The 16,360-nt window shown below is 28.6% G+C and overlaps 2 protein-coding genes across 6 annotated transcripts in view; one reads left to right on the forward strand and one right to left on the reverse strand.

The window, feature by feature from the left end:
- Positions 1-16,360, reverse strand: part of LOC148309895 (uncharacterized) — a 49,054-nt gene that overhangs the window by 19,967 nt on the left and 12,727 nt on the right. The window contains exon 1 of one of the 3 annotated variants that reach the window (XM_088259324.1): positions 3,554-3,882. The exons of the other annotated variants lie outside the window; for them this stretch is intronic. The gene's annotated coding sequence lies outside the window, so the exon portion shown is untranslated. Of the gene's footprint in view, positions 1-3,553; positions 3,883-16,360 lie in introns of those variants that run through there. 3 annotated transcript variants of the gene reach the window in all.
- Positions 5,294-9,385, forward strand: LOC148309896 (uncharacterized). Of its 3 annotated transcripts, XM_088259326.1 has the most exons (5): positions 5,343-5,448; positions 6,202-6,342; positions 7,227-7,296; positions 7,426-7,529; positions 8,120-9,385. In XM_088259326.1, the coding sequence occupies exons 2-5, from the start codon at positions 6,298-6,300 to the stop codon at positions 8,954-8,956; spliced, it is 1,056 nt and encodes a 351-aa protein (XP_088115452.1). In that variant the 5' UTR covers positions 5,343-5,448; positions 6,202-6,297; the 3' UTR covers positions 8,957-9,385. The 3 variants fall into 3 exon arrangements, with proteins under 3 accessions (XP_088115453.1, XP_088115454.1, XP_088115452.1); XM_088259327.1 differs by lacking the exon at positions 6,202-6,342 and having other exon boundaries at positions 5,294-5,448; XM_088259328.1 differs by lacking the exon at positions 6,202-6,342 and having other exon boundaries at positions 5,294-5,448; positions 7,445-7,529.

Raw genomic sequence — 16,360 nt, forward strand, 5'->3', positions numbered from 1 at the left:
ATAATTTCTCTTCGTATAAACAATTGATAGCCGAGTGCTTTTGCCTAATAATAGATTCTCAAGTCATATATAACCATTCCGAAGATGTTTCCTTATCCAAAAGCGTTCAAAAGATGACCATTATAAAATACTGAAATATGTTTTTGATTTATTGTATTTATATTTTGTAAAATATATATTTATGTTCTCATCCAATAAATGTCTAAAGTCTAAATTAATACACAGATAAAACAGCGCTATCTCAACTAGCATGAGTTTTTCATATATATATATATATATATATATATATATATATATATATATATATATATATATATATATATATATATATACATATAAATGTATATATGTATATATATATATATATATATATATTATATATATATATATATATATATATATATATATATATATATATATATATATATATATATATATATATACATATAAATATATATATATATATATATATATATATATATATATATATATATATATATATATATATATATATATATATATATATATATATATATATATATATATTTATATATATATATATATATATATATATATATATATATATATATATATATATATATATATATATATATACATATAAATATATATATATATATATATATATATATATATATATATATATATATATATATATATATATATATATATATATATATATATATATATATATATATATATATATATATATATATATATTTATATATATATATATATATATATATATATATATATATATATATATATATATATATATATATATATATATATGTATATATATGTATATATATATATATATATATATATATATATATATATATATATATATATATATATATATATATATATATATATATATATATATATATATATAAATATATATATATATATATATATATATATATATATATATATATATATATATATATATATATTTATATATATATATATATATATATATATATATATATATATATATATATATATATATATATATATATATATATATATATATATATATATTTTTAATATTGTAACCAAACACTGATTTTTAGAGTCTACTAAATTGTATTTTATTATTAAAAACAAAGAAAAAGGTAAATTTGTAATCCTCTGTGAAAAATTAATTTTTATGTGTTTTTAATAATAAAATACAATTTAATAGACTCTAAAAATCAGTGTTGGCTTTCTACAAATTAAACGCCAAATATAAATTAGTTTTTTAGTTTCATCTCTTACGGCCTCTCAGTAAAAGAAGTATAAATACATCGTAAACAACAATTCCATACAGTTTATCACACCCGAACAGTTTAAATTATTATGAATTATTTTTTTTAAAATTATTACATATGTATAGGAATGTATGTTACACATGTAACATAGCGGAAAGTATCTATCACATCGAATCATAGTCGACAATGCGCCGGTAAATATCAATGTCGCCTAAGTCCCATTCTTCATTAAATCATTCAAAACTTGTTCACATTTTTAAAATACAACTTTTTTGCTAGTCTGTTTTATAGCTATATATTTAAAACAAAATAATATTTTCTTTAAAGTAAATATGAAAAACGATATGGGAAGGTGCTTAGTTTAAACATTAAAATATTTTTTTATCTGAAATTTTGAAAAATCAGTTTAGTATCCAATATAACGTGGACTTTGTATAATACTTTGTATACGTATCTCCATTTTACAACACGCCTCTTTAAAGCATTTAAAAATCATGTTTTGTTGATAAATGTAACAGATTATGCATTATATATTTTTCCCAAAACTTAGGTGCTCCTAGATTTGACTTATTAATCCTTCGATAGAAATCCTATTTTATCTATGCGGCAGAAAATTTGTGACTTAGGCGTTGAATTACTATAAAAACGAGGATGTATTTGTAAAGTGACGCGAACAGACTGACCGATTTAATCTCTCTTGGGAATAGTTAGTTACGTCTAGGAGAACCCAAGATTCGGGGATTTGAATCTAACAAATAAAACACAAATCAAAAAATAAATCTTTCATGGACTTGGGCGGTTTTCATATTTATTGAAATATATTATTATATCGCTGGCAGCACCGTATGCCGTGTGATAAGGAATGCTGAAAGTAATGTGTTTTGTCTCTATAAATTAGACAACATATTAAAACTATCAATATTTGGTTTAGAAACCATTAATAATAATTTATCTGTCCTGCGCATGCGTGACCAAACAGATTGTCAATAAATTTGTAATTAGGTTTTTATGCAACTTATTTCTTTTATTGTCTCTGTGATTAAGATAACACGTACACCGATTCAGGAATAACACTTGCGTTACAGATTGGTTATTTTATTAGTTTATTCGTTTGTCTTCGTGGCAGTTAAGAAAATAAATCGATTCTCCGTTATTTCATAGGCACTGTGGCACAGTTGGGTAAAATACTCGATATAAAGCTTTGGATACTTTACTGGGTAGTAAGAGTTTGCTTGGTAAATATTTGTTTATATATCATGTAAAAACAAACACATACACATACTCACAAATTTTAAATACCTGTATATAAACGGTTAAGTTAAAAAAGAATAAAAAAAGGTTAATCAATTATTACTTTAATTCTTTTCCACCCGCAGATCTGACTGCGAGCAGTTTTGAATAATAAATTTGTAAAATTTAGTAAAATAGTAGTAGTAACTCTCATAAATAAACATAAATGTACTACCTTATCTTAACTCAATTGACGTTTACGATGTTTTGCTAGGAAAGAGTCCACTCGATTTCACCTACCTACCATATTTGTAGAGGAATTTATTCATTACTATACAGGGAATAATATTTGACAAATTTATCTTTACAAATAAGTAAGGATGGGTGCTTATTATTTCACACATAATCTTATTGGGATCATTAGAATTCTTGAGAAAATAGAAAAAATAAAATCTATCAATAAACCATAAAAAACGCACAAAAAACATTGTAAGATGCAATTTTTCAAAAGTAGGTACCTAAATTTTTTAATACAAAATTAATTACATCTCTTTAATACTACAATATACTACTCGCCAACATAGTTATAGACTACAAAGAGAATACATCAATAAAAAAGAATTTATATTTAACATTTTTCGTAGGAATATTTACCCAATGGAAAATAATTTTTAATTTAATTTTTAATTTTAAATATAATATTATCTGTTTTATAAATATAAATTTAAAATAATAATTTATTGCAAAATATATATTTCACATTTATTATTATTATTGTGAAATTCTATTAGATTATTCTAATGGTTGCTATCCGCGATGCAATATTTACATATTTAGTAAACATAACCAGTTCGTATGGAAGAAATCGGTCCAAAACTATCCACTTTTTTTAAATGTCCATTCGCATCCTGACAAGAACAATGAGTTGAATATTAATACAACAATAAGTGCCAACAGCAATAATAAAGTAAATTGTAACATCGTTTCGTATTTGAAAAATGAAATGTATATTAAGATGCTTCAAAGATAAAATTAACGAAAAAGATACTCACAGTTTAAGACGTTTTCCACAGAATTTTTCCAATCATAAATCGATTCGATAATGTCTTATTCTTATCTTATATTTAAATTTAAAAAAAAAACTAAGAAATCGAACACATTTTACACAGATAATCACAATTCACTTAATTCGTAATTTATTTTACACGTTTCATTTCAATAATTCAACATAATAACTGACGAAACATAGAAAAATAATCATCTAGGAAAGAGCCGATACTTTCATTCTTAGCAACAAAATAATGTTGCATTCACATTTCACAATATATTTAATCATTAAAACACTATAAAACACAACACAAGAATTTATTTATCAATCATGTGGAATGTGGACCATCTTAATTCAATTGCTGTTAAATAAAGATCAATATTTTCAAACCTTACACTATTTTTTTTAACCCGAGAGAGACCTATTAATAATCTGTTACGATGCACCTTGTTTTCAATACTGAGTACCCACACTTTGTGAGGTTTATAGTTATTTCTTAAAATTTTTATTAAATTTTTATTGTAACATTATTATAAATACACGAAATTATAAATGTAGTAAAATTGATTCACTGAAAAAAATCAGAAAAAAATATTTAGCAAAAAATTGCTTTGAATTTTGAGTACTATATCCAAAACATCAAATAATTACAAAGTTCCAGCGAAAAGGAAAGCATAATGCGAAACGCCTAACAAAATTAAAGTACTGCCAATATTTTTTTTGTTGTAAATGTTTACTTTGTGGTTCGACACTTATTTAAGTTTTTCGACTATTTTAAAAACACGCAATAAAAAAATGTCTTTAGTATTTCTATTTAAAAATATTTTAAGACAGAATTTCAATACTCATTGGGACTACCTATAATTTCACTCCAAATTATTTTGCAATACAGTATCTCAATAAATGAGTATCTTAGAATTGAAATTTAAATACACCTAAAAATATTATATTTATGCAAATAGTACATGCAAACCTTCATTACTATAACGCCAATTTAAATGAAGTAGGTGTTATTTTTTTTTATCTGCTTAAAATGTATTTTTCTCACCTATCCCAGAAAATACAGAGTTTAACCTATTTCACTCGCATATCAAGGATATTATCTGCATCATTGTGTTGGTACATGCTTACAAAAATAAAAAAAATGGTTCCATACATACATTTATCACATTGTAATTTAAGTAATGCCAAAAAAGAAATGTTTAACGAAAATTACATTTCACAGGCAGACTACATAGCATTATTTTTTGTTATGAGTGAGAAAATACATAGTAATATATAAACAGCGGAGAACAGAAACACTGCCAGTTGTCAGCGGGAACAGTTTTTTCGGTGACTTATGCCGTACAACTTAGTACTACCAGTTACAACGTATTCTTACCTATTTATTTTACGACCATGGATCTAGTAGTGGAATATATGTAGATTTAATGGGATAGATATGATGTTTGGAGGGAACCTAGCCCGAAGGACATTATTTCCGGAAGGAATAATAAAAATAAGAAAAGCAAATATATCTAGGTAATGTGTACTCGTATGAGGTCAAATTGTCACCTAATTCTATCACATATGTACAATGCATGAATGTATTATATTGTACGTGTGTTATATTTATTTCGGTATTTGTATTATTTTATGTATTTATGATTATATTGTAATAGTACCTATCCGATAAGAAAAACATAAATATTTAAATATAGAAAATAAACGAACTGCTGCGTTAATACAGTTAAAATTTTGTTTGTTTTCTATTTGAGTTGTCAAAATTAATTGTGTTTAAAAATTTTGGTATTGATATAAACAAAGAAAACCAAAACAATATAATTATAACACAATTAATTAATATTAACAGTACTGTTTATTTGCTACCCTTTAAGGGCAACTGATCATATCATCAAGGTATGTGTCCAAAACTCGAATTCTGTTGAAATCTGAAAGTCTATCACAAATTTTATTACTTGATGCATAATCTATTTGTAAATTAGAATAATTGTCTAAAAACAATCTTTAATTGACCAATGGTTCATCTATGGTTTGGGGAGTAAGTTCATTTACGGCATTAGTTTTTATATTTGGTCATACAAAGAATGTCTTCCAATTCTCATCTCCAAACATATTTCTCCCCACTTCCAATTACAAAATATATATATATATATATATATATATATATATATATATATATATATATATATATATATATATATATATATTTTCCCCATTGGAGTAGGTATATCACATAATTATTATGTTTTTACTTTTTATCAAAGTAAAAAATAAACAAATCACGGTATTAACGCTCTTGTTATAAAAGAATACGTTTTCAGAAATAAAAATATATTGAATGTATTTTTAAATATTTTAAATAAGACTTTTTCTTTGATTCGCGTTACTGTTGGAGGTGTGACGAGGTTTAGCGTAGACCTCGGAAGGCACTAGCATGTTTAAAATATTCTCTCGTTCGCCAGTCGTGCGTTCAAGTTTTTTGGGTATTCAAAACATAATTTATCATTTAATATGGTCTAAAAAATAAATTGTATTCAATTTATAATGATAATTTAATGATACAATAAATTTTAGAAGGTTGATTCTATTTATATGTTTCGTTTGTTTAAATCGTTTTTGAGTGAGCAATATTTGCTGTTACTTTTATAGCGAAAAATGAAAAAAGAAGAAAAAGGGTAAAAAATATTTAAAACCCTACGATACGGTTTGTATCAATACAGTGATAAAATCACACTATTTCGATTTATGTCTTCTTTTGAAAGGGAGTATACGTGTGGTATGTGGCTTTGGGTAAGTGAAAGATAAATCAATAAGCGGACTTATTGTTTCTTAACATAAAAAATACTGATTCATTTTTGGTTTGATATCAACAGAATATGTGCGGTTTTCTGACAATGTTGATTGACAGAACTATCACTATATTCTCCATGCAACTGTGGAGTTAAATTTGTAACTACCATGCACGATTTGAAACTGATATTATTGTTATAATGTTTTATTAAATTTGAATTTCAGTAATTATAAATTGCATATTTTGCACGTCATTATTCGTTTATTTTTAATTGGGTATCCGATTTCTGTGTTTGGCGCGGGTAAAACAAGAACGTTCGATTAGCGCCTGAACGACGAATACCTGTCACGATAAGTTCTCGGCAACCAGCGGGAACTTTGAACTCGTATTTCACGTCAATAAACCAAAATACACATCCGGAGTAATTACTATCGCGAGCAATTATTCCAAATTGTTATTTGTCTTGTAATGAACTCAGTTAAACCATTGCGAGAGTTACGAACTCACTATGGGTGGGTAGGTACTTACACGCTGAATGTTTATACATGTAACCACATATCGACGCTGAAAAGCAAAATGGGCAAAAGCGACCGTTTGATTTTATTTTAAACCACTGCACTTATGTAAAGCCTTTTATATTGATATAAAATTTAATTCTTCTGACCCTCATCCGCATCCAATAGTGAGTCACGGTAACGCTGATGGCGATGAAAAATTAAATTGATAATTAATCTCATGAAAGCGGAGCGATGTGCTTCAGATGCTAGTTAAGAGTAATATTAAATCGATTGAAAGAATGAAAAAAGTAATTTACGTGTGTTTATCTCAACGTAAATTAGTAAATACCTTACTGTGATCACTATAATTATTAAATTATTTTTAGATGGTGAAAACTGTAAAAACTAAAAATGCACCAAAGAAACCAATTTTAAAATATGGGGCACAAGGAGTAGGTAAGGATTAACAATTTTTCAATACATATATATATATATATATATATATATATATATATATATATATATATATATATATATATTTATAATTCAATAAAAAAAAAAATTCGTCTTTTTTATGATTCCAAGCTGTTCTTATGGGTCATAGAACGTGCAATCCAAAGTCAACATTCCCCTGGGTACCACGAGAGATGGGGTGGCTCTGGAACGCGAGGGATGTGCCAGGCTTAAAGGTAAATATTATCGTTTCGGCATTCACTTTGTGGTAAGATGTGATTAAATTGTAAATAAAACACCTGTTTTTTTTACAATTGAGTATTATACACACTTTGGTCTCTTTGTATGCGATAGATACGTTCCACGGGGAGTCGCATAAATAAAATTATCATAAAAAAGACTAGAAATACGTACAAAACTGGGCGATGGGTTCCATTTAAAAAAAACCGCTTAACTTCAAATTATTATGCTAGAATGTACCAAAAATTGCATAAAAAGAGTTAAAAATATAAAAATAAAAACAGAAGAGCTTTTTCCTTCATTAAATATCCACATATGGGAAATCTTCAGTCCAAAGTATATAAATAATATAATATATAATATATAATAATATTATATATATATATATATATATATATATATATATATATATATATATATATATATATATATATATTTTTTTTTTTTAATGTATATACATACATACATACACACACACACACACACACACACACACACACACACACACACACACACGCACACACACGCACACACACGCACACACACGCACACACACACACACAATATATTAAAAAATGTGTTTCAGTTCGATCCGTACTGGCGCCCCGGAGCAGTTCCCAGAAATATTTTTAAAATGAATGGAAAACACAAGAAATACCAAAATGAAGGAGATTCCAAATCGCAGAGCAAATCAAAGAAAAAAGGAAACAAAAATAAAATTAAAGACGATCAGGCTTCCGACACATCCTCCGATCACGGATTTAAACCCCTGATGGTCGTTCAAAAAAAAGATGGAGACATTCGAGTGACCCTGCAACATTTGAAACAATTTGAAAATCGCCACGTTTCCGAGTTCCCGTTCGAAGAAGGGGAATTTCCGTTTACTTTCAAAATTGCGGACGAAATACCAGATGAAATAGTGAGGAAAAAGCGGACCAAAGAAAGAAAGCGACTGCTCTTGAAACACGAAATGTATCGTGAAGCTTTTACGAACATCTGCAAAGAAGTTTATAGCAAGATCGATCGGGAAATGTTGCACAAGAAAGCTGCAGAGAACAACGAGTGCCCTTGCGCCTTTTTAGAAGGCCAAATAATTCTGAACATAGTGAACATGTTCATGGATAAAGGGATTCAGTCCCAGGAGATCGCCGATACGAAGGAAGGAATGTCCTTTGTAGAAAATTTGTTGAAGTCGGTATTGGAAGGAGAAGAGCTGAAAAAATCTACTTCACAGGGAACTCTGGAGAGCGAGGAAGAATGGAGGATCGAGTTTAATCCTCCGTGTGCTAATTTCAACCCTCGAGCGAAGAGGCTAGTCACCCGTGATATTGAAGTCCAAACGATGCGACCAAGAACCGATGGTGAAGTGCCATCAACAATAACAAAATCGAGCATGGATGTTAGTTTCTCCACTTCAATATAATATTCCCGACGAGTAATTTATATTTCTCATTTTGGATATTGCATTATTTGATGCTTGCGTTTTTAACCGATATCCCGTTTCTCCCAATTAACGCATCTTCAATTAACGCATCTTCACTAATAAGGGCATAGTTTGTTGTAAACAAAAGACATTTTAAGTACTCTCTAATGCAACTTATGACACTATTGTATAATTAATAGGATGAAGGTATGAAAGATGACCTAATATGGTTTTATAAATACACTTTAGTATTCGTATTACCAGTAAAAGAAGCGATTCCTGTGGGGCGCGGGAAAGAAAATTAATCCAGATTAAAGGTAATAACATTTGTGTTGGATTAAGGATGACCAAAAAATATTTAAAAAAATGTTTTTTGAGAAGAATATACTTTTAAATAATGGAAGATGTTTATTGTTGTTGTTTAAAATATATATATATATATAATATATATATATATATATATATATATATAGGGTCCGCCATCTTAAGTTTTTTTTTTCAACTAGTGCTTATTTCGTGAATGGTAACACTTAGCTCATGTCTGATTTAACAAATAATTAGTTTTATCCTTCCGCTAAGCGAATATGGTTGTGTATACGCTTGAACAACGCTGGGAAATATTGCGATATTCGACTTACAGAAGATGCCGATTTTGCCAAAAAAATCATCTTTTCGGATGAAGCTCATTTTGATCTTGGCGGGTATGTAAACAAGCAAAATTGTCGTATTTGGGGCACAGAAAACCCGCACGCATACATTGAAAAGCCGGTACACCCAAAACGAGTCACTGTTTGGTGCGGATTTTGGTCCAGAGGCATAATTGGGCCATTTTTCTTTGAAAATGAGCAAGGAGTGGCCGTTAGTCAATGGCGATCGTTATCGGGCCATGTTGAACGGATTTTTGTTCACAAAAATTAAAGAAGAGGATATTGGCAACATTTGGTTTCAACAGGACGGCGCTACGTGCCACACAGCCGAAGCTACACTCGATGTTTTGCGCCCCATTTTCAAAAAAAAAAAGTTATTTGGCGGACCCTTATATATATATATATATATATATATATATATATATATATATATATATATATATATATATATATATATATATATATATATATATGTATATATATATATATGGTTGTTTTTCTAAAGAAAAAAATTGGTTTAATAATGTACATTGTGTTCATTATGGAGATTTTGTTGGTTCAAGAAAAGTAATTTTAAGGTATTTTTTACATGGGACTCATTTTGTGTAGCAAAAAAGTTGCTATGCCATGTTATCTGCCTACATTAAGAAGTGACAAGTAACTAACGATATGAATAGAAGATGACAAGGTGATAACAGTTAATATATGACAACTACTAATGTACAGGATTAGTTTTTTTTCTCGTATATTTGTATATAAATAAAAGCGTCTCCGATAATTATGATAGTTAATTATTTTTCCAAACCGGTTGTATTGAAATACAAATATTGTGAATAATTAGACATATTAATCGTACGGCAATTATTTAAATGAATTTATTATACGTTTAAAAGTATCACTTAACTGTTCATAACGTTTTCTGTTTGTATTACATTTTTTTTTTCTTTTTGGTAATTTTTTATTGTTATGTACTGCACTGTATTTACATATGCATATACATATTTATAATGCTTGTCTTATTGGCACTCATTTCGATCGTATTATTAGTTATTGTGTATTAAACAACAATTAAATTACACATGCTATTATTATTATGTACTTATTACTTATGTACATGTTATGGCATCCAGACAAAGCAAGGCAGGACATGCACTGATGCACTGATGCACTGGTGACAAGGCTCCACCCAGGACTAAACAGTAAAACTACTTTTTGAACTACTTTTTCTCGGTAATGTCTATTTCGCCCGTGCTTTATAAAAATATCCTTGCTCTATGGCAGTCGTCTCTCTGCTGCGCCACAAATTCTCTTATACAGGCTGTTCAAGGGATGTAAGACGGCCTTTGTAATTTTTAATGTGCATGCCATCCTAAAAATATTAATAATAAAAAAATCAGAGAAAGCCTGAAATAACATTAAAATTTTTAGATACTTCTTTTTGACCAGTAGATTATCAAAAACTTTTATTTATTTTACCTGACACTAGATTATTCACCCTAAGGATGATATAATATCTCTCTCCTAAAAAACAGATGGCACCACTATCAGCCATACTTCAAAATCTATCAAATAAATACTCGTATGTAAAAGGGATCCAAGACCATTACAAATGTACATCTTCCAAAAATGAATGCAATATAGATGTTTAATAATGGGTAGAATAGTGAACGTTACACAAGTGTATAAAGTGATCAGTTATGTCATGCAAATGCCAGGTCAAACCCATGCCCATGGGGTGCTCAGACTTCCATCTTATTTACCATAAAAATGATAGATGATTCACCTAAGTCAAGACCCCTTTAACATTCATTTTATTGATTTAAGTTTTGTTGATACAAATAAAGCGCTTATCAATATGTCGTGTATATTTAATTTCGGTTTGTATTCTTTTTTATCATAATCGCCAAGCGCTCATTTTGCTTGATCAAAATATTGAAATAACTTTTTACGTTTTTTGTAGTGGGGTAAACCTTCTAAATTTAAATCATTAACTTATAAGTAAACAGGGTGTCCAATATAAACTTTAATGAATATTACCAGCGTAATTAGAATTTTGAGAAAAGATTGACCGCTTTCGTTCCTAGGTACCTTTGTATATATTTTTCATTTGTATTAATTTTAAAACCTTACATGTATTTTCTTGATGATCTTCTTGCTAGATGATTCGATAAAAAAAACCTTCCGAATTAATTCAAACTGAAATTTTAGATAAATTAAATCTCATTTTATATTAACTATTGCTTACTTATTTAGATTACATTAAACAAAAACTAAAAAAAAAACAATTAATTTAGGTAGGGGACTCGGCGGGTCAATTTGATAAATAGCAAAATGGTTTCTCCGCATCGTAAAAAAGGATTCCCGGTCGATACTACAATAGTTACAGTTACCGCTATAAATAATCCGTTGTGTGGTCATAATAAGGACGGATATTCCGTCGAGATATAGCGAGTAGAAGGATGGGATGGCTGTTTTCCTGTGTTGAGAGAGTGGAGAGTGGACAGGCTCTTCTGACTCGGGCGACCCCTCGTCAATTTATTGTTGGAGGCAGGGGTCAGCAGAAGGGACTATAATTATGAAGATGTTCCCGACTCACTTTACTTAGTGATTAAAGGAGCGTTCATCTCACTTAACCTTTTAGGATATTTGTCAGCGGCGTAGATACCTGTTGAAATACCATATTTATCGACACAAATAGAACATTCTTATAAGATAGGATTGGACTGATGAACTGAATAGCAAGTGCTGGATTGATTTGAGTGGACTAAGACTGCACAGACCTATGCACAGGCTCTAGAGCTGAAGGCCAAAAATACATAATATCGACCATTTGCTGGCAAGTTTTGTGTTATTAAATCGGCTCAAGGAAATATACATGTGATCTGGAAAAAAATCATACACTTCGAAGCGATCCACGGACACTGAGGATTTTTCTTGATCATTCATAAATTGATTTTAAGTGAATTTACTAAAAATATCGACCTAATTTGCCTTAACGATATTTTGACGGGTTCAAATATAAATAAAATAAAGTTAGGATTAGTAACTCATTTCCCCTCTTACTCTTACACCTAACAGTATAATCGTTAGCCTCCGTTTGGCAGCGGTTAGAGCGGTTGGCTACCATGTTGAAGGTCGATGTGAAACGATTGTCACAAAAATATGTAAATCGCATTTTGATATAAAAAAACCTTTTTTTAATATTTTAATATTGAAAAATACTTAATTTCAATTTTAGTTTGACTATGTGTATAAAAAGTAAGGACGCTATTTACATGTAGAGGAGAGTATCCTAAGTAGAGTAAAAACTTATACAAACACGTTGCAAGAAAATAATATGTATCCAGGTATATGCACCATAGGTTGTTCATACAAGAAATGAACGCCACTGGTTTTAAAATATAGAAGACCATTGACTCTTGTATCCTCCCTTCAGTAGGTGAAGATAGCTACATGAATGTAATATGGTATAACACATAACACAGCAGGTATTTTATTTAAAGCAGGCAAGTTGACCTCTTCTTCACTTCCTCGTAATAATCGTCTGTTGTCACCTTACAAAATATTGTTTATTTTATTTTTATTTTAGAGGAGTGTGTCATAAAATTGTAGGGGACCTACACTAGCAATACGTTCATTTAAATAATATGCATAAAGAAATCCATCGATGTAAATACAAGTAAAACATATTTATCAATAATATTCGCACAGGTTCACGTCAAAATTCCCACTGTACAAATTTTAGTAAAATGGGATTTCAAGATAAATACTATAAGTGATAGATAAATATAGATTTATTATAATATTTCGAATATCCTATTAATCTGTATTTTTATGTTGATTAAAATACTTGATCTGAGAACGAGAGTGACGAAGAATGATTTGCACATGACAGTGTGACCTAGAGACGCGTTATGGAAGCCATATGCTCCAACCTACGGAGCGAATATGGAAAGAAAAACTTTTTTCTGTGTGTTTAGATTTTAATATTGTTATATTTTTTTAATGGAGATTACATCGTTTCTATTTATTTTTGGGCATTAATTCGTAACATTTTTTAAAACTAAGATTGTGAATTTTTCTAGAATCTTGTGATATCATTCACAGTACGTTACAATCTGCATTGTTAGGGGTTGCAACTTCGAGTATTCAGTGAATGTTTGATATTGAACCCATCAATGCAAGATCTGGGAGATCGGGACCTCACCCCGTGGGAAAACGCTCTACTCTAGTAACTCCCATTTGCTCCAGGCCCCGAGATGAGGAGAGAGATAGGACTGATTTAATGAGATTGCCAAACCGTCACAGGATCACAGACAGAGGTGAAGATCCAACTAAGATATTGTTGTCATATTGGTAACGAAGGCCAATTGGTTTTATTGTTATTTCAAGATTGATAAAGATCTACCGTGGATATTTTTTCTCACGAATTTGGTACATGGCTTAGTGTGTATAGTGTGCAATGATGATTAAAAAAATTACCACATATTTTAAGCAATCTTTTATATCTTAAATGTTTATGTGAACTTTACTTATGAAAGGTATCTAATAAAGCGATAGCTACCGATACTCTCAATTGGTCGTAGTAAGATCACCAAATATGAAAGAATTTACAAAACTTTACTATGAATTATATTATACTGAAATGTCATCATCGTTGATTAAGGATTATATCGGGGAGGGGTGGAGCGATTAATTCGGTAAAATAGTTTCCAGCTGTAATTCACACAGAAGTATAAAGTATATATATATGTATATATGTATATATATATATATATATATATATATATATATATATATATATATATATATATATATATATATATATATATATATATAAATATATATATAACATGGTAATATTTTTTTTTGTAAATTGGGTGTAAATAATATGTAAAGTGGGTGTATAATAATAAAATAAACAATGTGTTGCTTTGTAATTAAAGTTTATAATTAAAGTTTATTCTTAATTTATCTTTATAATATTTTTCTATCTATCTATCTATCTGATTCTGACAGTTCAGAATATTATATTTTTTCTATCGGAAGTCTTTTGTTTTATTCTATGCGACGCATGCGACATCTGGTGGTAGAACTGTTTTATGTAGGTACTATTTGTAAGTACTTAATAAAATGTATAGGTAGGTACTTAGGTATTTTATTACATATATATATATATATATATATATATATATATATATATATATATATATATATATATATATATATATATATATATATATATATATATATATATATATATATATATATATATATAAATATAAATATGTATATTAATCAATCTCATAATTTTTCATTCTTTATCATTAAAAGATTTAATTACACGCCCTACTTTAAATCGAACTGTTCTTAAATGATCCTAAATTTGCACATCAATCGTCTCATTATAAACAAACAAAAAACTTTGTTCATAAACTACCAAGCGTAACATTTTATTCACAAATGAAATCAATGGTTTTTAAAAGTTACTTTAAAAAAAAAAAGAGTTTGAACAGCATTATTTTAAATCAAATCAAATCAATATTTGGCATCAACTTTTTTGGAATAACATGATGATATTTATATATATTTTTAAAAAAGCTCCCAAACTCCTCGTAAATCGCACCTTATTCACAATGTTTATCGAGGTTTAATTATCGATGTAAATTACAATTATTATAAATAGTATTATTAATTAATTAGAAACAGAAGTTAATACTCCGAACTAGTTGTTAAACCCGTTGTTATGTGATATTTAATAAAAACTCTCCAACTTGATTGGGCGAGAAGTCATCGGTAAGGAAATATGGTTAATTAAGATTAAGATGAAGTTAAACTCCGAGACTAGTATCTCTAATCAAATCTATTTATTTAATGTTTCGATTGGCAGAACCAATTGTTAATCACGGCTTCACCGTTTAATTACACTTTCGCGGTTCAAAAGCGCATAATATTAATATAATAAAAGGGCGAAAATATAACTAGATTTATGGGCTAATAAATTACAGAGTGGTAAAAACAAAATACCGCGATAAATAATAACGACATATTTATTAAAATTTTACTAACGGAACTAAATTAAAATAGCCGCCTTCTAATAAATTCAAAAAGATTATACTTAGCACCTATCTGCAGGAACTGCGAAAATGAGTTATTGATAGTTCATACTGAGTATTGTCCTAACTTTTAAGTATTGAATAATATAAAACAATAATAATAGGACCAAATCCGAAAATTTAGAAATCGGAATCTTATTTTTAATTTTTTAAGTCCATATTTAAAATCGATCTGTACGAAATAAGTATGTTCTTACGGATAGTAGGTACTGCCCCTGGACTCGAGTTACTACCTCTCATAAGTCATGACCTTATTTCTTCTTATTTTATATTTCTGAGATATGCATCAGATTTCTCTGTTATAAGAAATAGTTATTATTTGAACTGCCCTTGGAGGCATTAATCGGTATGGAAGGTTAAGATATGTCAACTGCTTTGTCTAGAATGGTTATCTCGTGAACAAAGCATAATTCAGTATAATCCGTGTTTTAGATTTTAGATGATACGATACGAGAAATATTTGTCACGTTTGTAAAAAGGTGCTTCCGAGATGATCAACTGTTCCGAAATGACCTGGCGTCGGTTGAGCCTTGCGGCAACGTGGACGGAATGGCGACTAGCTCGACGTCGAATGATGGGACTTGATGATATCTGGGTTCAGGATCTGACTCTGATACATAATGGCGTCATGCCAAATCGTG

Source organism: Brachycentrus maculatus, unplaced genomic scaffold (assembly GCF_059751285.1).
Source record: "Brachycentrus maculatus isolate JH-2025_06_01 unplaced genomic scaffold, ASM5975128v1 h1tg000116l, whole genome shotgun sequence".
Classification (NCBI taxonomy): domain Eukaryota; kingdom Metazoa; phylum Arthropoda; class Insecta; order Trichoptera; family Brachycentridae; genus Brachycentrus; species Brachycentrus maculatus.

What these genes read in the sequence shown, in the direction of transcription:
- LOC148309896 (XM_088259326.1), top strand. Translation starts at nt 6,298, where the DNA reads ATGTCTTCTTTTGAAAGGGAGTATACGTGTGGTATGTGGCTTTGG. An exon ending in ATATGGGGCACAAGGAGTAG is followed by an intron (nt 7,297 to 7,425) that starts GTAAGGATTAAC and finishes TATGATTCCAAG; the next exon opens with CTGTTCTTATGGGTCATAGA. An exon ending in GGGATGTGCCAGGCTTAAAG is followed by an intron (nt 7,530 to 8,119) that starts GTAAATATTATC and finishes AATGTGTTTCAG; the next exon opens with TTCGATCCGTACTGGCGCCC.